The 24,836-nt window shown below is 58.4% G+C and overlaps 1 protein-coding gene across 5 annotated transcripts; it reads left to right on the top strand.

The window, feature by feature from the left end:
* The first annotated feature begins 498 nt into the window (after positions 1 to 498).
* SEMA7A (semaphorin 7A (JohnMiltonHagen blood group)) lies at positions 499 to 24,121 on the top strand. 5 transcript variants are annotated; one of them, XR_010839715.1, is made up of 15 exons: positions 1,003 to 1,218; positions 14,930 to 15,081; positions 15,577 to 15,618; positions 15,963 to 16,055; positions 16,268 to 16,352; positions 16,493 to 16,564; positions 17,273 to 17,412; positions 18,039 to 18,223; positions 19,112 to 19,220; positions 19,305 to 19,503; positions 21,355 to 21,482; positions 21,686 to 21,840; positions 22,040 to 22,101; positions 22,424 to 23,763; positions 23,820 to 24,121. XR_010839715.1 is itself a non-coding variant. In XM_059058644.2 (14 exons), the coding sequence occupies exons 1-14, from the start codon at positions 1,050 to 1,052 to the stop codon at positions 22,783 to 22,785; spliced, it is 1,992 nt and encodes a 663-aa protein (XP_058914627.1). In that variant the 5' UTR covers positions 499 to 1,049; the 3' UTR covers positions 22,786 to 24,121. The 5 variants fall into 5 exon arrangements, 2 of the variants coding, with proteins under 2 accessions (XP_058914627.1, XP_066885444.1); XR_010839714.1 differs by having other exon boundaries at positions 16,493 to 16,603; XR_010839713.1 differs by having other exon boundaries at positions 16,493 to 16,603; positions 22,424 to 23,770.
* The last annotated feature ends 715 nt before the right edge of the window (positions 24,122 to 24,836 follow it).

The following is a 24,836-nucleotide window of genomic DNA, read 5'->3' as shown; positions in this document are numbered from 1 at the left end:
ATCCATGGTTACCTTGGGCCGAAACAGAGATGGAGGGTCTGGACCCCCTCTGGTTTGAGGGAGAGGAGACTCCTTTACAAAGGGCAAACACGTGGCTCTGAAAAGATGAGCTGACGGCAGAGCTTCCTGGGGCTGTTCAGATGACTGCAGAGGGACTGGGCCGGACCCTGGTGGGGGTCACCACCAGGTCATCAGGTTGCCTGCACAGCTGAGCCCTATGCATCTTGTGGGCAGAGATCCCTTAAAGCTGGTCTGATTCTGCCTCCCCAACAGTGAGTCCTGGGCATGCAGGATGCTCCCCTCTCTTTCTACTTGGGGAAGGGGCCTTCTTAATTATATACCCCTCCACTCACATGGAAATGAGTTTGGATTTTCTGAGCATACACCAGCTGGCTGGGGGGGAGGCAGCCCAGAAGGCTGCTGCTGTCTGGGGAAGGGAGGAGAAAGGAGGGGAGGGAGCCAGGCCAAGATGAAAATTCCGTGTTCTCACAGCAGAGCAAGGATGGGGCTCTGAGTGCTCCCCACAGGTTATTGACCCTATGCCTGAAATCCGCCCATCCTCCTTAGGGAAAAGCATCTTACTCCTGCTTACAGGCTCAGAGGAGCTGTTATCCACTCAGGCCAGTCCATCCTCTGAGCACTACAGCCTTCAGGGTCCAAACACTTAACTGAACATTAGCGAGGTTGTGCCCTCAGGAGAGGTCCTCCCTGACTTCTAGGTCAATCTCTTTATGGGGTGGGGGGAGTGAATCTAAGGCCCTGAGAGGGGACAGGACCTGGAGCCGATCACAGAAGACCACAAGTCTGCCTTGCTTCCCGCCCACCCGGGTTCTCCCCATGGAGTTGGCCAGGAAGAGGTGGTGAAGGTTCCCCGGGCGGCGGTCACTGCGCCCCGCTTGGCCAGCCGGGAGGCGAGAAAAGCTGAGAGGGGCGGGGGAGGGGCGGGGTGGGGTCAGGCGTTTGACTCCGCCTCCTCGCGCTTGATTCTGCCTGCTGTCGGGCGCTGGCTCAGTCTCTGCTTCTCTCCGGTGTCGCTCCCGGGCCTCAGGATGACACCGCCTCCGCCCGGATGCGCCTCCCTCGGCGCCCCGCGCGCCCGCGTTCCCAGTCCGCTGGCTCGGTCCGGGCTCCCGCTGTGGCTGCTGCTGCTGCTCTGGACGGTCGCCGCCTCCCAAGGCCACCCGAGGAACGGACCCCGCATCTCCGCTGTCTGGAAAGGTAGGTGGCGCCGCGCGAGCGGCGGGGCGCAGGATCCGATGCCGGCGCGGGTGCGGAGTGTGCGGCACCGGAGGGAGTGCGTGCGCGCGGCTCTGTGGGTCCTGGGCTGTCCCCGAGAGTAGCGTGTGGGTCTGGGTGAGTGTGTGAATGTGCGCGCTGCCACGCAGGAGCGGGCTGTAACGCTGCGGCGAGAGAGCCGCGGGGGCTGGAGACCCGGCTAAGTCACTCCAAGTCCGCCCGCAGCCGGGAGCCGCAGCGCCCGGGCGCAGGGGGGAGGGAGAGGGCCCCTCTCTCGGCCCCGAGGCGCTCCTGGTCCTCCAGCGGCGGGGCCGCTGTGCGGGATCCTTTCCCCGCCGGGACCCCCACCCAGCTCCTCTCTTCCTGAGCTGCGGGCTCAGCTGTCGCGCGGGGCGCAGGCTGGGCCGGCAAGGGGGGCGCGGACCCTTTGCCGCCGCCGCCGCCGCGCTCCGGCTGCGGGAACAAAGACCCCGCTGCCTGTCCCCCGCCCCCGCCCCGGCCCCGAGCGCAGGCCGGGTAAAGGGGGTGGGCACCCAGTGGTGAGCCGGGACGTGGTGCGGTGCGGAGGCATCAGGCACCGGGGCGCTGCCTCTGCAGTGCCGGGACCGGCCGCTCCCTCCTTGTCCGCACGTGGCAGTTGTCACCAGGAATCGGCGCCAGCGTGGGGGGCAGTGCCCGTTGGGTGGGGCGCAGCCATTGGGACCCCCAGGCAGAGGATCTGGAGAAGACCTGCAGCTTTCAGGCCCTGGTGGTTATGTGAACTTGGGGGACCGGAGTCTCCCCCAGGGGCGCCTCCGTTTAGACCACTGTACGATGGGTCAGAAAGCCGGCTGGGTGGGTTTTGAGGTTTTTCTGTCGCGAGGGGCTGAGCTCCCCTTCCCTGCAATGCATACATATGCTTCCCCACCTCCAGGCTGACTGGGCTCTGTCCCCAAATTTGGCGGCGCTGGGCCCCCCTGTGGTGGTGGTGGCCTTGCAGTGGGGGGTGGGGGAATCTGGCCCCTCCGGGAGCCCTTTGATGCCTGAGGCGGTTTGCAGGGATTGCCAGAGCCTGAGCATTATCTGGGGCAGGTATTCTTAGCAGAGAGAGAAGGAAAAAAAAAAAAAAAAACCGCTCAAAAAGCGAGTGGCCCGAACTGCGGCTGCAGTGGAGGGGATGTGACTTGCCCAAGGTCACTCTGCATTGTGTGAGCTCACAATGCAGTCAGGGGGCTCTGATCTGGCACAGGACCAGTGCTTGCTCTGGGTTAGGAAGTGGAGCAAGATTTAGGCAATTTTTTGGCCATGAAGAGGGTACTCTGGGGGCCAGCTCTGCTACCCAGCCAGAGGTATTCCTGGTGGAAGTGGAACAGGGCATCTGGGCCTCTGGTCATCTATCTACTCATGGTGGACACCTACACACCCCTCAGTCATATTAGCTCCTTTGTGAGCTTCCTCTGCCTTCCCAGCATCGTTGCCTTGCCTCAGTGCCCTTAGCTGTCTTGGACAGCACCGCATTTGTGCACTCTGAAGCGGATGAATGGCCACATCTGAGTGTTCTGGAATCTCCCTCTGCGCCAAACCTTTGCATTTGGCTCTGTTTGTCCACATCCCCCGTCTTCCCAGATACCCTTCCACACACATACTTAATGCACACCCAGCTCTTAGCACCTAATGCTGCCTCCCCATCTCGGGCACTTAGTCCCCACCCTGAGGCTATTTAAAACTGCTTTCTGTCCTCTTACCCACTTTCCAAAGTGCTCTCTTCCCTGCACACAGTTCACTATTGTAGCCACACTGGCCATAACTTCTGCTTGGTAATGCACTATTTACCCCCACTGGGGTCTGCTATCCCCTCACCTATCTTGTCCAAGGGCCGTCTGTGGTCTTCTTCACCAGTGCCAGGCACCCCACTGTCCAGACAGACCCTGCCATCCACCTGTCCCCCAGGACCACCAGCTGGTAATGGTATGCCTAGCTGACAGCTGCTTCCTAGTTCCTGTGGAGTGACACATGGCAGTCGGACAGGAATGGGCTTGGGTGGGGCAAACGAAGGAGTAGGGTGAGAGGAGGACCCTTGCTGTAGGCCTAGGTCCCTGTATACCAGTGGGTTGAGGGGTTGCAGATGGTGGCCTCCAGGAACGACTAGATCAATGGTAATGGTGGTTCTGGAGCTGCTTCTCCATGAGGCCTAGACAGGACTTTTAATTATAAGACAGGACAGGTGTGGGGACTGGAATGGGTATGGAGGGATCTTCTCCATCATTTATTTTCTGCTGCTTGGACCTATAAGTTCTAGGGTAAGATTAGATAAGGGAGTTCTGGGAGGGTCCCAGCCTGCCCTTCTCAGGGAGGTTGATGCCTCTCTAGCCTGATGAAGGCCTGGCCCAGAGCAGCTCTGGACAGAGAGAAGGATATGCTAGTATTGACCTGCCAGGTACCCTTGAGCTCTGTACCTGTTTCTGACCCTCAGAGCTTGCCAGGGCTCTGGAGGTTGTCCCCCAAGGGCTGTCACTGACACATGGGTCAGTCAAGGTTGTGACTTTGTGGGCCTGACCTCCCTGCAGCAGGGACTGGAGGGGGGTGGTTTGCAGGTAAGGGCAGGAGGTTGGCATGCTTGTGTAAGCTGTATACCCCTCTCCCATTCCATCCCTGGTTGGAGGAGATGGAGAAGCCCAGGAAAGCCCTGACCTCCAAGGTCTAAGGTGAGCCAGCTTGTCCAGAGCAAGAAACAGAGCCCAGTCTACACTTATCCAGCTGGTTCTGGCCTCACCCTTGTCCAGTTAAACAACAAGATGTTATTCTTGACTTGGTGGCTGCTGGGGGAGCCATATGGGGCTGCTCCCCAGGGCAGGGAATTGTTGTCACCTCCTCCAGGGGATGAGGTCACAGCTGGGGCTCTCTAAGCATCACCATTTCCAGTGGAAATCCTTGTCCCCTTGGGAACTTAGATGTATTCATCACATTCAAGGTGAACTCCCCCTGTGGAACAGGGTGGCGGGGTGGGGGAGCAATTCCCAGGAGATGGGGGGGTTTCTAAGTTGGGAGAGATGGGAGAGATGCTTGGTGATGTCACCAGGAGTTTCCTGCCAAGCTTTGTGGCCCCTCTGTCCTGAATAATGAAGATTCTAAGAGCAGGCTGGGGTGAGGTAGATGCTGGCACAGGCCCAAGATGACCACGGTGTGGAGGAAAGAGATGGGAAGTTGGAAACCTGGTTCTGGACCCAGCTCTGCTGATTTTCTGTGTGACTCTGGGCAAGTGCTTGCCTTTTCCTGAGCCTCAGTTTCCTCAAGTTTCCAAAGCAGGTATAGGGAGGAGCTTATACTTATCAGAGCACTAATCCCTTGCCTCTCTGGGGTAGGTGGAGGCTGCAGTGGTCTGTTCAAACCCTAGCAGTGAGGAGAAGTTGAAACCTGGGAATTCGGGGAAATCCTTTAGTCTCGTGTTCTTTCCTTTCTTTTTCTCTCATAAGCAAAGGCTGATGATCAGCTGGAGGAAATAGCTCATTTGGATTGTGACCTCAAGGGTGGGCATAGTAATTCAGCATTTTTGACATTTATCATTTGCTGGGGCCAACCTTGTGCTGGTCTTGGGCTTGGGGAACCAGGGATGAGAAACTAGATGTGTCCATAGGCTTCTCCGTGTAGATGGGGAGACAGACAGGCAGGTCAACCTGCAGTTACAATGAAATGTGTCAGGGCCTCTAACAGAGGCAGCTGTGGGGGTCGAGGAGGTACCTAACCCAGTCTGCACAGTCAGAGAAGGCTTCCTGGAAGAGGTGATAAGTCAGGATGGCAAGAGGAATAGGAGCCAGCTTGGGGAGGGGAGGGACAGGAGGAAGTACCCTGGTGTGATAGGATTTTGGACCCCAGAACTTGCAACTAAGACCAAGGAGAGGAAAGGAACTGTGTGGGGGTCCCCAAGAGGGAGACATTGAGTCAGCCTGGGCCTGTGGGCTCCAGGAGGGTTTCATGCAGGAAGGGATATTTGAGCTATGCCACCTGACCTTCCACAGCCAGCCCAGCAGTAGGAAGGAAGGACCATGGCAGGCAGGGAAGACTTCCCCAGTGTTACAGCTCCCTGATGGAAAACTGGGTCTGGGTCCAGGGACACCAGGGCTTTCCGCCTGACTCCTGACCACAGGAGTTCTCCAGGTGAGGAGGCCCAGTCCTCAGCAGAGACTCTCCATGGGGTGAGGAGCTCCCCCAGCATCAGCCGGGCCCTGCCGGTGTGGGAGGGGCAGATGGCCTTCCTCTGCCTAGCTTCCCCTCCCAGGAACCTTCACCTCAGCAGGGGTGGATCACTACCCAGGCTGGGCACTTGGGAGAAGCAGGGAGAGCTGGATACTCTTCTTGGAAGAGGGCCAGGCCAGGGCCTCTAATGTGCAGGTGGGAAGCTGAGGCTCAGCCTAGGAGGTGGGCCGCAGCAGCCTGCAGAGGGCAGTGGTAGGAGTGGGTGGCCCTGGAGTTGAGAGCTCAGCCCTCACCTGATGTCCTACCCTCCACCCCAAGTCCCATTTCAGCCACTGCAGGGCTGTCTAACTGTGTCACAAGAGACTGACCATGGTTCCCCTGCTTTGACAGCTCTGGGGCCAGAAAACTTCCCCTTCTCTTGCTTTCCTTTTTGGCAAGGCCTGGCTGCCCTGGAAGCTTCCTCTCTTGTGGGGGTGGGGGGGATTAGTAGGGGGGGAGGAAGGGGTCCTCCTAGAGCAGGGACTGAGGCCCCTTGTTTGGCACTCCCATCAGAGAATATGGACTTCTCCCTTGCCTAGCCAGCCCAGGCAGTGAGGGACTGTTTGAGCCATCTCTTTCTTGCCCCCTATGGTCTAGTCAGCCTCCAAGCCTCTTGTTCCACCCCCACCCCCACCTTGGCCTGGGCCCTGCTGTGTCTTCAGGACTGTGCCCTGGTCTCCTCGAGGCCCTTGCATCCCTCTGGGCCACTGCGCTGAGCATTCCAGCGGGAGCACACAGCCCACCTGATCTCCTCCAGTTCTTCCCCCACCATTCCCCAGCTCCCCATGCTTTCCTGCCTCAAGGCCATTGCCCTGCAGGTTGTTGCCCTGCCGGTCATCCCTCCGTGTACCCAACTCACCCTCTTCCTCCTTTCTGCCAGTTCTATCTCACTTCCTCCAAGGAAACTGGTTGGATGACTCTAACTCACACAGCCTGACGTCAGAAAACAAATGTCAGAGATCAGCTGGGCCAACATTCCACAGATGGGGAAACTGAGCTCTGAGATGACAGGGACTGGCCCAGCATCACCCAGTGAGACGGGCAGAGCTGGGACCAGGCTCTGTCTTCTGCCTGAGCCCGCCCTGGCCTTAGCTTTTGGCCTCCCTCCACTTGTCTGTCTTCATGCTCTGTCCCCAGGCTTATGGCTCCCTGAGCCCATTTCCTCCTCAGCCAGTTCAGCTGAGCCCAGACTCTCCTTGCCCCAGTGCTGTCTGCTCCCAGGAGCCCCAGCAGCCATGACCGTCCTCCCTTCAGGACCTTAGATTTGGGCCAGCTCCATGCACTCTGGGGGCAGCTGGGCCTCAGGTCTCGGGGGCAGGTTGATCTGTGTCATGGCCTGGGCTAATCTGGGTTTAACCGTCACAGCAGCCTGGGATTAGGCTGATGCTGTTGTGCCTCCTGCACCCACTTCTTCCAGTCAGGGGCTGGGGCTCTGAGCCAGCACACCCCTGGGGGCAGCCCTCACGATGGAGAGCAGCCAGTCCCTGCCCCGTGCCTAGGTCTGTGTTCCGCTCCTCTCGGGGAGGGAAGAAGAGAAGCCCTGGGTTTTCCCTTGGGGGGGCATGCTGCTGCCTGGAGAGGTGGGCCTGCCGCCTGTGATGAGAGAGGGCACGTGGGGAGGTCAGGAACTTTGTGCAGCCAAGCACTGTGACAGGAAGTGAGAGCAGGAAGGGTCAGTGTGGGGTGGTGCCACCGGGGAAGACTTCCTGGCGAGGGGGAAGAGCCAGGCTAGAGAGAGAGGCAGGGACGTGGGGTGGGGCAGAACGGGGAACAGATTGCTACTCGTGTTCTTTGTCTTCTGGGCCCAGGGCTCTGGGCCAGCCTAGTGAGGGAGGAAGGTCACTGTGGTAAGCTCGGCACCCTAACAGTGGCCCAGGGACCACTGTTCTAAGGTGTCTCCGCGTCTGACACTGGGGTTTGGCCTACCCCAGTCCTGCTCCTCCCTATGCTCTGAGCTGCCCCCACTTGCCCAGTCCTGGCCGTGGCTTGGCCCAGGGACCATGGAGTAGGAGGAGGGCTGGCCTTCACCTTCAGGATCCCACAATCCAGGTGAAATTCCACCAAAACAGTGTGATCTGAGAGAAGATAGTGCCAGATGGTGTATAGCACAAGGTCAGAGGGAGGACGGAGCTGTGAGGGCTGGAGCAGTCTGGAACACTTCGTGAAGCCAGGGGGATTGAGGCTAGATCTTCAAGGACAGGTAAGACCACGTGCCTAGAGAGAAGGGCAAAGGGCAGTCAGGGGCAGGGAAAGCACAAGCAAAAGCGTAGAAGCGAGACTCAGCCATGGCAGAGATGAGCAGAGACGGGTGGGCCTTGACTGCCAGGTAGAGGAGTCGGGCCTTGCTGGGACAGGCAGTTGGGACCCATGGTGGGTTCTTAAGCTGAGGAGCCAGGGCGGGTAGAAGCGAGTGTTTTTTGCCAGTGCAGGTTGGGTGGGAACCTGGCTGGTTGGATAGTAAGGAAGGGTCTCAGCACATCCTCCCTTCTCTATAGTCTGTCCCAGATTGCACAGCACTTCTATTCTGGGCAGAGACCATGGGATACTTGTATGCTGGTCAGCACTCAGTGCCACACTACACCCCCAGATCCCTAGTCCCCTCCCCACCTCAGGCCGGCACACCCACGCTTACTTACACACACTGTCTTTAGGGCATCGTGGATGAAGGTCAGGCATTCATTGGCCAAGCAGCCTCTGACCAGGCTCCACCCTCTCTGGGCCTCAGTCTCCTCATTTGTATGGGAGAGGCTGGCCTAGAAGCTTCCAAGGGTTCATCTATGGAGCACAGTGTTATAAACACAGATTTCAGAGTCAGTCTGCCTGAGTGTCAACCTCCACACCACCAGTTAGCTGTGTGATCTTTGGGCAAGTTACTTAACTTCTCTGTGTCTGGCTGCCCTCATCTGTAAAATGGGCATAATAAGAGAAGCCACCTTATAAGAGTTCAGTGATGATTGAATGAGTTAATACACCTGACACTCAGAGAAGTGCCCGGCACATAGTAAATGCTATGGAACGGTTAGGTCGGGGTGAGGATGAGGATATCATCGTCAGTATCATCCTCCTCCTTTGGCATCTCTGATTTCTGATGAAATGCAGCCCTGGCAGCCCGACCCCTGCTAGCTCTCCCTAACTGCCTATGTTGGCTGACTGCCCTTGCTCTCTGACCCTTCCCTCCTTCCCCACTGGCCCAGGCTAAGGCTGAGCTAAGGAACCTACCATTTCTCAACAGTCTTCCTGTCCTGCCTGCGTCCTTCTACTTGGGGTGGTTTAGCCCTCCTCTGCCCTCTCCCTGACTCCTGCCCTGGCTCTGGGCCCAAGGGCAGGCCCTAAACCTCTGCTCATACTTTCCTTTGAAGGATCTACCAGCTGACTTCAGCCTCACTCTAGGGCTTTTGGAACCTGCTGAGCTGAAGAATGGGCAGAATCCAGACGTGGCTTCCTGCCTTCCCTGGGCTTGGAGCCTCCTCCCCCATCTGGCTGGGCCTCTGTGCCAGCCTTCCCTCCCTGAGCCCCCAGAATCTGTTTCGGCTCGGGCCCACCCCCAGGACACACTCAGCTGTCTCTCCACACTGCTTCTTACCCACAAGCCTTTGCCCCAGCTGGTCTCCCCACCAGCCAAACCTTCTGGTCCTTTGAGTACAATGGTGCAGTGCAGAGAGCACGCATCCCTTGCTGGTGTGGAAGGCCCTTAGTTTTCCTGTCTATAAAATGGGCATGCAGATGCTGTCCTGCCTTCTTTACAGGGTGGTTGGGGGATTTGGTGAGCTAGTTGGTGGAAGCAGATGAGGATATGGTTTCTTCTGCTGCCTCCATCTCTAGGAAGCCATCTCTGACTTATCCAGTACTCACAACCCCACACTTTCCCCAGACGCCCCCGAACTTAACCCTGATTGTTTTGTTCCAAGAGTCATGGTGGGTCATAAAACCTAGACCTTAGCCCCTCCAGTCCACAGAGGAAGAAGCTAAACTCAGGAAGGCCCAGCTCTTGGTCGCAGTCACAGCCAACCAGCCACTTGGCTGAGAGAGGGAGCACAAAGCTTTTTAGAACCAGGGCTGAGCCCACACCTGAGATATGCTCCCCTCCCACCCACGGCTGACCTTGGTGGGCAGGAAGACGCTCCCCCTCAGCCCAGCACACAGCTCACTGTTCCCATGGCTGATAAAGAGAGACACACCTCCCACACCCCCATGAGCTAAGTACTGCCTCAAGGACCCACCACCTGCCACAGCACACCGGCTCTGCCCGTCAGGCAGCGGTGTCTGGAACCTTGCCCTGCTGAGTGTCGCCAGCACCCCAACAGCAAGCACAGCCCTTCCTTAGCACGGACCCGTGCCACCCCGGAAACTGGGCTTCTGGATATGAGGAGTGGCTGCTCGTGCCCTCATGCCTGGCCATACTGGGAGAGGCAACATCGATGAAACATTTGTTCCTTTGCCCCCCGCTCCCCCTCCAGTGAAAGGTTTCCGTCCACCGGTCTGACACATGCAGAGTTCCACAGTTAGTCATTCCTTTGAGTTTAAGGCTTTGATTGCTAAAGGCCCCTGGAGATCAGAGTCCTACCTGGAAGATTGGTGGGTAGTTGATTCCCTTCAGTTATCAGGTCAGTGACTTATCCCCTGGCCTGCAAGAGAGGGTAGGGTGGAGAGCAGGAGATGACACAGGGAAGTAGAAGGTGACGTACAGCTTTTTGAAGATCAAGAGGCTCTCAAGGAAGTCCCGACTGTGGTCCTTGTCTAGAGCCGGGTGATGGGCACCAGAAACCCTGAGCTGCTGCCTCGCTCTGCTTCTGTCTTCCTTGTTCTTTTTTTTTTAGCGGTACGCGGGCCTCTCACTGTTGTGGCCTCTCCCGTTGCAGAGCACAGGCTCCGGACGCGCAGGCTCAGCGGCCATGGCTCACGGGCCCAGCCGCTCCGCGGCACGTGGGATCTTCCTGGACCGGGGCACGAACCCGCGTCCCCTGCATCGGCAGGCGGACTCTCAACTACTGCGCCACCAGGGAAGCCCCCCTTGTTCTTTTTTTTTTTTTTTTTTTTTGGCTACACCGTGTAGCTTGCAGGATCTCAGTTCCCGGACCAGGGACTGAACCCGGGCCACGGCATTGAAAGCCTGGAATCCTAACCACCAGGCTACCAGGGAACTCCCTTTTTTCCCTTGTTCTGTGCCTTGGGCCAGTGGCACGGTCTCTCTGGCCTCCATGCCTCCCTCAGCTTAGTGACTATTCCCTTCCCTTCCACCTTGACCTGTGGGGTTCCAAAGGGTGGCAGAGGCTGCAGGCTAATTCCTGGGGCCCCGCACGGGCCTTCCCTCTTCTTCCTCTGGCGAGGGTGTGAGGGGGGACTGGTGATTCAGGTGGGGCACGACTGTGGGAGGAGACTCCTGCCTGATGTGGTTGGGCCTCCAGTCCGAGGCTGGCCTGGCTCCTGCCCCACGCCCAGGCCTCCCTGGCTGCCTGACTCAGGTACTCCCTGCTGGGCACCACATTCCTGCCCTTCTCAGAGCCTGCCTCACCGCCTGCTCTCAAAGGGCTCCTTGAGGTTAGCATTCAAGGCCTGTCAGGTCACTGGGTCAGCTTGGAAGGCTGTCCCTGCCCAGACCAGACTGTGGGGCCCGTCCCTTGTTGCTCCCTTCACAGATGACGACGCTGCCCCCCATCCTAGCCACCACTCCACCCTCCCCCTGAGCAGTCCTCTTTCACAAGTAATGAGGATATGGGGTTGGCAGGGACCAGATGGGGACAGCACCCAGAGTGAATGAGGAGGAATGGTGCTCCACCAGGCAGGCCTGCTTTAGGAAAACCCACTCCACAGAAGTTCACACTTGTCCCAGCCAGTCGGTTGCTGGGATTGTGCTGGGAGGGTTGGGGGAACGAGAGGAAGGTCTGATTCGTTCCAACAGGATCAGAGCCCCATGGATGGCCTGGCTGGGGGCCTCTGATAGTGGAGGACAGGACAGCCCCTCACACCCAGCCATCTTCTTGACCCTCATTTCTGGCGGGGCTGGGGCTGGGCCTTGTTGGTCCTGCCACTGTGAGGAAGGTGGGGGCTTCGGGGGCCATGGAGTCTAGCTAGGTACAGGGCAGCCTGATTGTGCCCTTTCTTGGTCCAGAAGGAGCCAGGATTGGCTCAGAATCACATGCGGGTGGGGTGGAGGCTTGTGCCTAGCCCACCCCTGGGGCCATGCCCACCCCATGTGTCCCTAGCCCCCTCCCCTGCCTGAACCCCTGGTTATTCTGGGAGCTTTTAGCTCCCACTTAGTCAGCCACTAATGCGTCAGGCCTGGGAGTGAGGGGAGAGACACTGTGCCAGACGGTGCTCCTTTTAGACCTCCAGGATGGGAAGCAGAGGGGGCTGGTCAGGCAGGGGGACCTGGGGGGTGATGCTGGAAGAGAGGAGGCTTTCTGGATCCTGGCACTGCTCATAGATAGGAGAGGGCAGCTCCGCAGACTGACAGGCAGTAGGTTGGCGTATCCTTGGGCCGCTGCAGCTCCCTTCCCCCATCACACTCGGGGCTTCAGCCCACCTTCCTGATTCTACTCTCATTAGGTCTCTGTACCCACCATACGGTCAGCTTCCCCAGCTTCCCCACTGTTGCTCAGGCTGTTTCCACTGCCTGGAATTCTCTTCCTGCCTGTTTCTGACCCATCTAGCTTTGGTCAGCCTTCCCCATCCTTTTGGATTCCTAAGGAAGCAAAAAGACGCATTTAGGGATGCAGCACTTGCTCCCTTGCCTGGGCCTCTTTAGGAGCAGCCCCCAGCCTTGCTCAGCCTCTGCGTGGGTGGAGCCTTGAATGCCACCACCTCCCCTCTTGGTGCCAAGGGGCCACAGATCCTGGCTGTGAAGGCTTGGTTCTGCCTTCACTTCCAGGCAGCCCTCCTGCCCCTGAGCCCCCAGCCCCCTGCTCCTGTGACCTGAACAAAGCTTCCTTTCATGTATTCATTGAGCTGCTGCCGCTCAGACACTTCCCCGGCACAATCAGGCCCTTTGAGGGCCTCGGGAGTACGGGAGCCGGGCTGGGGCTGGGGTAGAGAACGGGCCAAGGCCTCGTCCTGCGGCCGAGCTGGTGCCATCTCCCCCATACACATCACCAGGCACAGAGCCGGGAGGGGCGGGTTCTTCGGGGTTGAGGGAGGCAGTGCTCCTGGGCTCCTGTTAGTTCTTCGGCAAAATAAGGTGAGAAGTCCCTTCCTCCCTCCAAATCCTGACCCTGGCAGCCACAGCCAGGATTTGAGGGGAACGGGGCTCAAACTTGCATATCTGTGCAGGACTGTCCTGGCTGGGCAGCCCCCAACGCTGCATCCAGCAGCAGGCAGCTCTCACCCTCCCTTTGTGTTCTCAGCAATACTTTGTGAGCAGCTCTGGGGTCTGTACCAAAACAGTTTTGCTTGAGTGGTATGGAGGCTTGATTTGGTATGGCTGTTTCACCCCTCCAACTGGATTCCAGGGTAAGGCCGGGCCTCCCCGTCAGGCCTTGCTCTCCGGGGCCAGGCTGAGTCTCTCCCATCAGACTAGACTTCCCAGGGCAGGACTGCATCTCCTCCTCACTTTGACGGCCCTGTGACCCCAGACAAGGGGTCTCTCAGGGCCCCTTCATGTACCCCTTTCTCTACCACTAGAGCTGTGCATTGGCTGTGCCGGCCCCTCTTCTGAGGCCTGGGGTTGTGGCCTTGATGTGAACCAAGGTGACTGGAGGTGGCCAGCATGACCTGAGCTGTGGGGCTCCTCCCCTGTGGCCTCTGGAGGGCTTCAGATCTCAGGCCCCAGCCCAACATCTTCAGACACAGACATATAGCTTTTCCCAGCCGCCTGGCTGTCTGGGGGAGTAGGTGGGGAGCTGGGGCTACAGACTGTCTAGATTCCGGGCTAGGCTGTGGGGACAGTGGCCGCTGCTCAGGCTGCACTGAAATGGGAGCTGGAGCCATGGAGCTGAGTCAGGAAGGCCTTGTGTCTGTCCCCAGCACTCTAATTTTATCCCAGCTGGTGGGGAGGGGGAGCCCAGGGCCTGAGACCTGCCAGCCCTGCCCGAGCCTGGGCCAGCACCACACCCCTACTACCCAGCAGGAAGTGGGCTCTCAGCTCCCACCTTGTGCAGCCTTGGGGTCCTGGGAGGCCTGACATCCTAAGCTGTCAGGCTATTTGCAGAGCACCGGAGGAGACCCAGGTGAACCCGAGGGCAGTGAGCTCAGCACTTCTCTGTGGCCTGCAGTGCTGGCATCTCCCTGAACACACCTGAGAACCATTACTCAGTCTGGATGAGCCAGTCTCTCCTGCCTCCTAGTGTGACCTTGGGCTAGAGTATCCCTGAAGGCCCTCAGTTTCTGCCTCTGTACAGTGACCTGGGCCACAGCTGAGGTGGAGAGTAAGAATAGCCCACTTCCAGGGATGACTTGGCCATGCAGGGATGTATCTTAAGGAAAGGGAATGAAGGTGGGCGTCGCATGGTAGGTAGTGCTCTTCGTCCCTGCTGAATGCAGCATCAGTAGGAATGGCTCAAGTGGCACCAAGGGGAATTGGGGGCAAACTCAAGGACATGGCAGTTCTGTTCTCTCTGGGCTTGGAGGGTGTCCTGCTGGGATGTCACTGCTAAGTTGGCTGCCCCTGCATTTGCTGCAGCTGAGTAAACAGTGGTCAGGCTGAGGATCCAGGCTGGTCCGAGGTGGGAAGATGGCTGATTGCTGGGGGCACAGCCACAGGCTGTCCCATTCCTGTAATTTAGCCCTGCAACCAGGACAACCTCAGCAATGTCACCGGAGATGAGACATCTTCTCTCCGGAGGCAGTGGCTGCAGACAGTTTCTTTTTTGGGCAAAATTGTCCCGGTCAGCCCTTCTACTTAAAGGCCCAGGCTGTGCTCTGTGAAGGGCCCTCTGTCCCAGAGTTGCTGGGGAGGGAGGGCTGATCTTTCCCCCCGGGGTGAGCTGGGATCTCCGTGAAACCAGGCCAGGGCAGGCCAGGGTGCAGAGTCCAGCTTGGGGGCAGGAGTTCTGGTTCCTGGCCTGCCACTGACCATGTGAGCTGGGGCTGCCCCTCTCTGGACCTTTGTTTTTCCATCTGTAAATTGGGAGAGAGTGGACATTAAGATTCCTTTCCAGCTTTGATCTATACTGACCTGCTTACTAAGGGGATGGAGTGGGCTGGGAAGGGTCAGAGAGGGCGTCCTGAAGGAGGGGATAGGGTTCTGAGCAAAGTGATTCCTGGGAACCTGAACTGTACATGCGGTGCTTAGAGGCCTTGCTACCTGAAGGGGGTGGAAGTGGCTGCTTGCTCTGTCCTAGATAGCAGAGAACCTCAGAGCGGAGTTGGGAGCCCTGGTCCCTCCTGCCCAAGCCCAGCCCCTTAGCACGGCTCTTGAGTTCAGATGCTGCCCTAGCCAGATCCAAGCACTAGTTGCTGGGGGGATGCCGGTATGCATGGGGGGCGGGCCAGGATCTTCCAGCCCAGGGTCCAGCCTCAACATTTCTGCCTATTGTTTCTTCCTTAGGCCATGCAGGGCAGGACCATGTGGACTTTGGCCTGGCCGAGCCGCACACGGTGCTTTTCCACGAGCCGGGCAGCTCCTCCGTGTGGGTGGGTGGACGCAGCAAGGTCTATGTCTTCAACTTCTCCAAGGGCAGGAACGCCTCCATGCGCACAGTGAGCCTGGACCCTTCTCCCGGCCCCCTTTTCTCTTCCCCCTTCCCCATCTTTTCTCCCCTCTGGCCTTGGAGAGGAGCCTCAGGGAATTCGGGGGCACTGGCATTTCTTCCAGAACTGGTCAACCCCCTATTATATCCCATAAATGGTCCCTGGGGGAGGCTCCCTGAGGGCGGTCCCAACTGGTGTGGGTGTTGGGGCAGTGTAGAGAGAAGTGCGGAGCTAACACGCCTGGCTGGGCGGGTAGCGCTGACTGCGGAGGCCTAGCAGGAAGCTGGGCTCCAGAACCCCGTGGCCCCTGTCTTCTGAGAGCTCTGGGCTTTGGCTCCGGGTATCAGGCTGAGCAGCCTGTGTGATGTTGGGTAAATCACTCCTCCTCTCAGAGCCGTAGTTGCTCATTTGTCAAATGAGCCTATCCTGAGGATGCATGGAAAGCACTTACGGGGGCATCTTGCCCCTGGCAGAGTGGACTGATGCTCCCCCTGTTCCCCCCAGGTGAACATTGGCTCCACGAAGGGGTCCTGCCGGGACAAGCAGGTGAGTGGGGGAGAGGGAGTGCAGAGGGGAGGCTGGGCCCCTTGGAAAGGTTCCTGAGAGTCTGAGGAAGGAGGCCTGGCCCTGTCTTGGGAGCCCCAGTCCGGGAGGAGAGAAGTAGCCCTGCCCCAGGGTTCCCAGTCTGAGAGGGAGACACTCCTTCCCTGAGACCCTTCCTCTGTTCTTGGAGGGGTTAGAGTCAGCTGCACCTGCTCTGGGTCCTCCTCAGAGGCTGCCTTCTGTGCTCAGACTTCTGATGCCTTCCTCCCGAAGACCAAGGGTCCCAGTGCTAGGCCTGCCAGGGCCTCCCACCATCCAACCTCTCTCCTTCCCCTCCTCCCAAACAGGACTGCGAGAACTACATCACGCTCCTGGAGAAGCAGGGTGAGGGGCTGCTGGTCTGCGGCACCAATGCCCGGCGTCCCAGCTGCTGGACCCTGGTGAGAAGGCCCTCCCCGTGTGCCTGGTCAGCTCACCCTTGTCTGGTGGGCTTCTGCTTCCCATGGTGGGAAGGAGGTGGGGGGACTCTGAGGCTGGCCTCACCTTGTACAGAGTTCCTGGGAGGATGGAGACCCTGGCTGGGTAGCTGGCACCCATGGGAGGCAGTGACCATGAGATCACATGGAAGTCTGACCCCCTCGGTCTCCCCTAGGTGAATGACACTGCAGAGTTGCTTGGTGAGAAGAGAGGCTATGCCCCCTTCAGCCCGGATGAGAACTCCCTGGTTCTGTTTGACGGTAGGGCTGTGGCTGGTGCAGGAGGGTTCCCAGAGGGCTGCTGCCCTGGGCAGGGGGAGGGTGGTTAGCTCTGTGCCTGGTGACTCAGGCCCGGGGGAGGGCCTGTGTGCCCTTACCCGTGCCCCTCCCACTGTGCCCAGGCTCTGAGGTGTACTCCACCATCCGGAAGCAGGAATACAATGGAAAGATCCCTCGGTTCCGTCGTATCAAGGGTGAGATTGAGCTGTACACCAGTGATACTGTCATGCAAAGTGAGTCAGGCTCCAGCTGGGCTGGGCTGGGCTGGGCTGGGCTGGGCTGGGCTGAATGAGGTGGTGTGAATGCTCAGGGCAGTAGATGGGATCCTCATGTTTATGGGGAGGCTCCCCTAGGGCCGCTAGGGCCACAGGCCAGTCGGGAAAGCGAAAGCGGGAGCTTGGTACAGCCCTGTGTAGATAGAGCTGAGGAGGTTGGCCTGGCAGGGAGCAGGGGAACAGCAGAGAGAAAGATGTGGAGGCAGGATGGGCCCAACACACTCTGGGAACAAATCAGAGGAAAGCCCAGACCCAGTGTGGAGTCCCCGGGTGCCATAGCATATCCCTCTGCTGAGCTCACGTGGGGGCAACACCCACTCCCTCTTCGTTAGGGCTCTGCCAATTAGGCAGAAGTGACATAGGGGCCCCTAGGGCTCTCCCCCCAGTCCCTAGGCCTGAAGTCATTGCTCCCGGGCCAATGACATCTTTGTAAGAGAGAGCAAAACAGGTGTGGGGTGGGAGTGCAGAGTCTCAGGCCCCTTGGGGTGTTGGACCTGTTTTTCTGAAGTTTATTCCAGGTGTGATTTGACCCAGGTTTGTTTGTGCAGACTCAGGGGGTGGGCAGGCTGTGGGTGGGTCCTCTGAGAGGCTCCCCGCCTCACACGCTTTCACTTCTGTCCCCGGTAGACCCGCAGTTCATCAAGGCCACCATCGTGCACCAAGACCAGGCCTACGATGACAAGATCTACTACTTCTTCCGAGAGGACAATCCTGACAAGAATCCCGAGGCCCCTCTCAACGTGTCCCGAGTGGCCCAGCTGTGCAGGGTGAGCAAGTGCTGAGTGGGCAAGAGTGTGTGTCTGTGCCTAGACAGGAGTGAGTGAGTGTGTGACTGCCTGTGTGCAAACGTGCAAGCGAGCCTTTATGGGACTGTGAGAGGAAGTGTGCGTGCACAGGAGGGTCCCTGCACCTGCGAGTGGGTAAAGATGGTTGGGCTCACGTGCACGTGTGATAGTGTGCAAATGTGTGTATTCGTGGAGAGTGTGCATGATTGTGTGCGTGAGAATGAGAGTGCATTGACGTGTGTGTGTTTCCCCTGTGTGGAGGTGCTGGCTTGTGCAGGTCTGTGTCGTGTGTGTGAGCGTGAATGTGTGAGAGTGGGCAGACGTGTGTCTGAGCCGGTGTGCTCTGCGGGGACCTGGTCCCCGCACCCTTCAGGTCCCCACTGTGAGCCCTGTGCCAGCCAGGCCTGCCTCCTGGAGCCTGGCCCAAGAACCTGGCCTGAGTGGTGGGGTACCTCAGCCTCGTCCCCTCACAGGTCCCGCGACCCCTTTCAGGGCCTCCCTTCCTCCTCAGAAGCCTGGGTGCTGGCATTCCTGGCAGCAGGTGCCCCGGGTGTGTGGGGCAGCCCAGGCAGGTGCTGAGGGGCCTCCCCTCCCCTCCACCCTTCCAGGGGGACCAGGGTGGTGAGAGTTCACTGTCGGTCTCCAAGTGGAACACCTTCCTGAAAGCCATGCTGGTGTGCAGCGACGCCACCAGCAACAAGAACTTCAACAGGCTGCAGGACGTCTTCCTGCTCCCCAACCCTAATGGCCAGTGGAGGGACACTAGGGTCTATGGCGTTTTCTCCAACCCCTGGTGAGTGGCCCTTGTCCTGATGCTGGGTCTGGCATTAGTTAAGTGTCCAGTGGGGATCAGAGGGTTTGGGCCCTGCCCAAGGGATGGCTGGTGTGGCAAGAGCAGGGACCCCAGCTCAAGGGACCAAGGCTGTTGCTGGGCCTGGGGTGGGCGGACACACAGTGCTCAGGGAGATGTGTGTGCTGGTGTGTTTGTGAGTCTGTACACATGGGTGTGTGCGCATGCGCCGTATGCATGCTCATGGCTACACCTATGCCTGTGTGCCCGTCAGCTGTGTACTAAGAGCGGGTGCTGGGCCCCGGGAAAAGGCTGCTGCGGCCTCTGGGGTGCTGGGTGCAGGGTGCTATCACACCCTCTCAGGCACTGCCTGCGCCTGATAATTCACACCTCTTAATCACCCTCATTGACTGAAAACAAGGCAGGCAAAAGTGTCAGGTGTGTGTGGGGAGAGGTGGGCGGCAGGGTAGGGAAGCCAAGACCCTGCTCTGGGGCTCCTGTGTGCATGGACCCAGCAGTCTGGGAAGGGGATGGAGGTCTGGCCTCCTTGGGCATCAGCATTCCAAGGATGCACATGTTGGGATTTCTCCTGCCCTGGGGTTGGCCTCTGAACTCAGTGATTCTGTGACAGAATACAGGTTGTGGTTTTACATTTGCAACAGAAAGAAATTAGGTTGAACTTCCCTCCCTCCCTCCTTCCTTCAGTGGTATTTGGTAATGCTCAGGCACTGGCCTTGGCCCCCAGGATAGTCCCTGCCCTCATGGAGCTCAAAGGCCAGGAAGCTTGGTCGGAAGGCTGCAGTTGTACCCCATCTGGTGCTGGGCTCGCCTGGGTGAGTGGAGGTGGGTGGGTCCTGGACTTCCCACTGAGGTGGCTTGTGTGTCCCCCAGGAACTACTCTGCCGTCTGCGTGTACTCCCTCGGTGACATTGACAAGGTCTTCCGCACTTCCTCACTCAAGGGCTACCACTCAGACCTTCCCAACCCACGGCCTGGCAAGGTGAGCGGTGACACCCACCATGGCCCAGGCCCCGACCCCATCTCCCAGCCACCCCACTGATCTGGACCTGTTCTCCTTGCCCAGTGCCTCCCAGACCGGCAGCCGATACCCACAGAGACCTTCCAGGTGGCCGACAGTCACCCTGAGGTGGTGCAGAGGGTGGAGCCCGTGGGGCCTCTGAAGACGCCACTGTTCCACTCTAAGTACCACTACCAGAAAGTGGTTGTTCACCGCATGCACGCCAGCAATGGGGAGACCTTCCATGTGCTTTACCTAACTACAGGTGAGGGGCTACCCGGGACCGACCCCTCCCGTCTCCCCCGCCTCGCCCCTGGTCTGCTTTGTAAAAATGGGTATAAAGAATAATGTAGTTAACATCTGGTTGGGAGAAATGAGTGACTAAGAGCTGTCAGGAGTTAATATGTGTGGCTGTGGAAGAGTCAGGCAGTGAGAGCTTCCCGGAGGAGGTGGGGCAAAAGGGAGAGGGAAAGGCATCATAGGCTAGAAGGTGCCAGGATTCAGAGGCAGAAATGTTGGAAGTCTGAGAAAAGCTGGGTATGGCTTTGGTCCAGCTGTCTGACTCCTGAAGATGGTAGGAAAAGATGTGGAAGTCAGGAGGAAGCACCTGGTCCAGGGTGTCCTGTGGACCTCTGCCAGGCAGAGCAGGGAAACTGGACCCTCTCCCTGTCTTTGGGATTATGCAGGTGAGAGGAAACTTTTGATGTGGGATGCAAAGAATTTAGTGAGATGTGAGGAAGGACTTCCAGATTGCAGGGCCTTTGCGGAGAGATACTATTCTGGAGTCTGCAGCAGGAGGGATTGGGGCTAGATATGAAATAGAACTTTCTGAGCCCTCTGCAGAGAATGGGAGGCTTTCACGGCTGGGAGAAGCGATGGGAGGCTGTCACCACGCCTTGTGGAGGAGGTGAAGGGCAGTGTGTGTATGAAGGTAGTGACTGGACTGGGAGCTTGTCGGGCCGGAGGAGCAAGGGGCCACATCCCAGAGCCTGCAGAGGGGGGTCACAGACACATAGAGGAAAGGTCATAGGCAGGCAATCATCTGATCATCAGACTGCTTTTTTGGGGCAAGTGATACCCTGGGAAATTGGGAGGGAGCGAAAGGGAGGTAGGCTATTCTAGAAACTGGGACAGCCCCTGAGGTGGGATTGGGAGGACCCAGGGGTCAGGATGCCCATTAGTCCCCGACAAGTGTGAATGGAGAGAGCACTGGCCTCTGAGGCAGGCAGCCTAGTGTGTGACCTTGGGTTCCCCTGTGCTGAACTTAAGGTCCTTTTCAGATCTAAGATTTTATAAAAATTAAAAGATCCCCTAAGACTACATGCAATGTGGAATCCTGGATTGGATCCTGGAACAGATGAAGGACAATGAGTGGAAAAACCCGTGAAATCCCAGTAAAGTCTGTAGTTGAGTTAATAATTATGTACCTGTGACAACTGCTCAGCTGTGACAAAGATCACAGTTGTCTAAGAGGAAACATTAGGGGAAACTGGGCAAAGGGTATACGGGAACTCTTTGTACTATCTTTGTAACTTTTCTGTAAATCTGAAATTATTTCAGAATAAAAAGTTTATTTTAAAGACAACAAATCCCAGAGTCCAGGAAGCGGAGAGGTTTATAGAAGTTGAGGGGTAGAGTTCTGACCCCTCTGGGTTCCAGTCACCAGCTGTGTGACCTTGAGCAAGTTGCTTAGCCTTTCTGAGCCTCCTTATCTTTGAAGTGGGGATGATAATACCCACCTCCCAGGGGTGTGGAGGATTAAACGAAGTAATGCTAATGCATGTAGCTGGAGGCTTAGCAGTGCTTGGGCATGTGAGACTGCTGGTTCTGTTCTCCATGCTCCAGCTTCCCCTGCGGCCTTGGGGAGCCCAGGGCCTCCTGTGATGGCCTCCCTTGCCCAGCCTTGGAAACTTCCTGCGATGCCTTTGGGCTCTTAAGACCCTCCCCAGTCATGCTATCCTCTCCCCGTCCCACCCCAGTCCTATGACCCTTGCCTGAGCCATGACATCCCAGCCCTCCCCACCCGGCATCTTTCCTGGTCAGCTCAGCCCAGAGGGAGGCTGCCTGGCTCTGTGGTGGGACTCCCGCCTGCTGACCCTCTGCCTTTCACCTACAGACAAGGGCACCATCCACAAGGTGGTGGAGTCAGGGGAACGGGAACACAGCCTTGTCTTCAGCATCTTGGCGATCCAGCCCTTTCGCCGTCCGGCCACTATCCAGGCCATGTCACTGGACGCTGACCGGGTGAGCCTCCCCTCCCCAACCCCTGCCCTATGGGGCTGCCCAGGGATGGCCAGGTGAGGACAGAGCTCCTCTGCGTGTGTTTTGCATGTCTTTGCTGGGTCTCTGGGCCCCAGGGTCTGCCAGGCAGCTGGACCACAGCTTAGGGGCTTAGAGCTCAGTTGGGATGGGGGCCCTGACCTGACTCAGTCCTTTTCTCTTTCCAGCGGAAACTGTATGTGAACTCCCAGTGGGAGGTGAGCCAGGTGCCCCTGGACCTGTGTGAGGTCTACAGTGGGGGCTGCCACGGCTGCCTCATGGCCCGAGACCCCTACTGTGGCTGGAACCAGGACCGCTGCGTCTCCATCTACAGCTCCCCAGAGTATGTTGGCCGGAATCCCTTGTCGCTAGGAGACAGCGAACACAGGAGTGGGGGTTGATGGGCTACAGGAGATGGCCCTTCTGGCCAGACCCTCCTCTGGGTGGACACTACTGCTGATGCTGGGTGGGGAGGAGGACAGGGAAGGGGCCAGGCCTGTGGCCTCCTGTCTGCTTAGCCTCTCTCTTCCTTCCAACTCCAGGCCAGTGCTGCAGTCCATCAATCCAGCCGAGCCACACATGTGGTGCCCCAACCCAAAGCCAGGTACCTGACCTGGCCCTGCCCCCATCCCATGAGGGTGGTACCGCCGTGCCTCAATTGCCCTGTCTGAGGGAGACCTGGTCTGGTCCTGGGGGCTCCAGACAGATGGGGCAGGACAGTCCTGTGGAGGGAGCCCCCTTGGTGTGGGGTGGTTGTGAGAGGAGTGGGGCGAGGGCAGCAGGGGAGAGTCAAGAGGAGACTGGGCGCTGGTTTCCCCGCGTTCATTTAGAAGCCTTGGCCTTGGAGGCCCATCAGTGGGGGAGGACACAGCCTGCCCTGGGAGCCCTCAGCCCCTCCTCATGGCTATGTCCCCATCCCTCCCCAGAACAAGCCCCACTGCAGAAGGTTTCCCTGGCCCAGAACTCTCGCTACTACCTGAGCTGCCCCATGGAGTCCCACCATGCCACCTACTCATGGCGCCACGAGAACAGTGTGGAGCAGAGCTGTGAGCCCGGCCACCAGAGCCCCAACTGCATCCTATTCATCGAGAACCTCACGGACCTCCAGTACGGCCACTACTACTGCGAGGCCCAGGAGGGCTCCTACTTCCGTGAGGCTCAGCACTGGGAGCTACTGCGCGAGGACGGTGCCATGACCTCGCACCTGCTGGGCTGCGCCCGCGCCATGGCTTCCCCCCTCTGGCTGGGTGTCCTGCCCACGCTTACTCTTGGCCTGCTGGTCCATTAGGGCCTCCTGGGGCTGGGCATGCTGCAGGCTTCTGCAGCCCCAAGGCACTAGAAAAGTCTCACACCCACAACCGGCTGGGCCCGGGAGCTCCTTGCCCACCACTTCTTCCAGGGGGACTGCATAACCCGACGGGGAACGCCAGGCCTGGAGATGGCCAGCCGCAGGCGGCTGCTGGGCCCCGGTGGGGCAGGGCAGGGGTGTGGGCCAGAGAATGAAGGCCCCGACTATGAAACTGGGGCCTTGCTGACCCAAGACTTTATCTTTTGGAGACTATTTTTCAAAAACTACTCCTCAAACTGACTAAATGCAACGATGCTCTTGGCCTAAGAGCCTGTCAGGCCCAGAGAGTGGGGTTTAAAAAGGGGAGTTGGGACCCCATCTCTAGACCTTTGGGCTGAGGCCTGAGTCCTTCTGGACTCTCTATACCCAAATTGCCCCCTCATCCTCCCTCCTGCCATGGCTGGGGGTGGCTAGTGTTCCCGCAGGCCCAGGGCTGCCCTCTGTGGCGCCCTCACCCGCTCTGGGTCTCACTAGGCAGCTGCCTTGCATGTTTATTGAAGGATGTTTGCTTTCCGGACGGAAGGACGGAAAAAGCTCTATTTTTATGTTAGGCTTATTTCATGTATAGCTACTTCTGACTGCATCTGTATGAAATACCAAAACTGCGTGCTGGGTTGGGGTGGGGAGGGAGGGGCTGGGGAAGGGATGGGTCACGGGTGGGGGGGTCCCAGTCTGCGGCTCCCAGGAATGGGATAAGAGTCCAGGGATGGGCATGGGTTTGGCGAGAGTGGCATGAGCTGGCTCTGCCCTGGGAGCCCAGTCTGAAGGGGACGTCGTCCAAGCCCCTGATGTGGGGTGGTTATGGGAGGGGGTGGGATGAGGGAGACAGGGGAGAATGAAGGAGAAAACTGAGCGTTAGATTCACCGTGTTCATTTTGAAGGAGGAGCCAGGTCCTCAGGGGGAGGTTCTGGGACTCTGCCCTTGGCATTGGGGGTTGGGGGGTGGGGGGGTGGCCCCCCTCCCCTCCCCTCAGCCCCCTTCCCCAGGGGCTGTGCTTCCATGCTCCTAGCCTCCCACCTTCAGCTCAGGACATGTTATAACTTAGGCTAAACTGTGAATTCCTGTAGGGACGGCCTGGGCCAAGCTCTCCAGTTGGGCAGCTCTGCCCCCAGTCCTGTCCGTGGATTTCAGCAGAGAGCTGGGCCCTTCTCTGGCTGTGTCTGGCCAGCCTGGGGCAGGGCCTGGGGCTAGTGGCCTTCCAGCTTCGGCCCCTGCATCTCTTCTCAATGCACTTTAATAATGTAACATATTACTAATAAACAAGCTATTTATTTACCTGTGCCTGCTGCTTGCCTTTAAAGCCATTCTGGTCAGGGGGTGAGGGTGAGGGCACCTGCTGCCCCTGTGAACATCACACACTCTCACTGGCCCTCTGCTTAGAGCCTTAGAGCTAAGGAGACACACAGCAGGGCTCCCAGTTAGTGAGAGGCAGGAGTGGGATCTAAACCCACAGCTCAATGACCCTGGAGCCCAGACAGCTCCTGCACCCCACCTTTCCTCACACTTCAGGAGCGGGCCTTTGCCCCTTCCCAGCCTCCACCCCCTGACCATTTCCCCTGGTAGGCCTGGCCATGCTAGAAACAGCCTTGGGCCTCCCTGCCTTCAAGGGGTCCATTCTGGGAGGGAAAGCTGATCAAATAAGACCCTGTGGGATAAACCTGTGGAGATGGAAGTGTGTGGGAAGGAGCCTAGAGGGCAGGGGAGGTGGTGGTGCCTGAGTAGAGATGAGGTCCTTATTCCAGGTAGGGCCAGCAGGCAGGGCAGGGGTCAGTGTGCGTGCTGAGGGGACAGCTGGAGAGCAAGGAGAGACCAGTGGGCAGGCTTTGTGTGCTAGTCCCAGAGCTTGGCTTTTCAACCCGCAGGACAGTGACAGGGCTGAGGTGGGATTTGTGCCTTAGAAACTCTTGAGCTCCCTCCAAGATAAAACAAATCAAATAGATTTAGAATCCCAAAAGGTGTGTGAAAAGGAGCCCTGACGTAGGTGTGGGAG

The sequence above is a fragment of the Kogia breviceps genome, chromosome 3 (assembly GCF_026419965.1).
Source record: "Kogia breviceps isolate mKogBre1 chromosome 3, mKogBre1 haplotype 1, whole genome shotgun sequence".
NCBI classification, from domain to species: domain Eukaryota; kingdom Metazoa; phylum Chordata; class Mammalia; order Artiodactyla; family Physeteridae; genus Kogia; species Kogia breviceps.
The sequence above is the reverse complement of the archived record's forward strand: the minus strand, read 5'-3'. Positions and strand labels throughout refer to the sequence as shown.

Coding starts and splice junctions, on each gene's coding strand:
- SEMA7A (XM_059058644.2), top strand. CDS start 1,050: ATGACACCGCCTCCGCCCGGATGCGCCTCCCTCGGCGCCCCGCGCGCC. Junction 19,221..19,304: donor CCAACCCACGGCCTGGCAAG/GTGAGCGGTGAC, acceptor CTCCTTGCCCAG/TGCCTCCCAGACCGGCAGCC. Junction 21,483..21,685: donor TGTCACTGGACGCTGACCGG/GTGAGCCTCCCC, acceptor TTCTCTTTCCAG/CGGAAACTGTATGTGAACTC.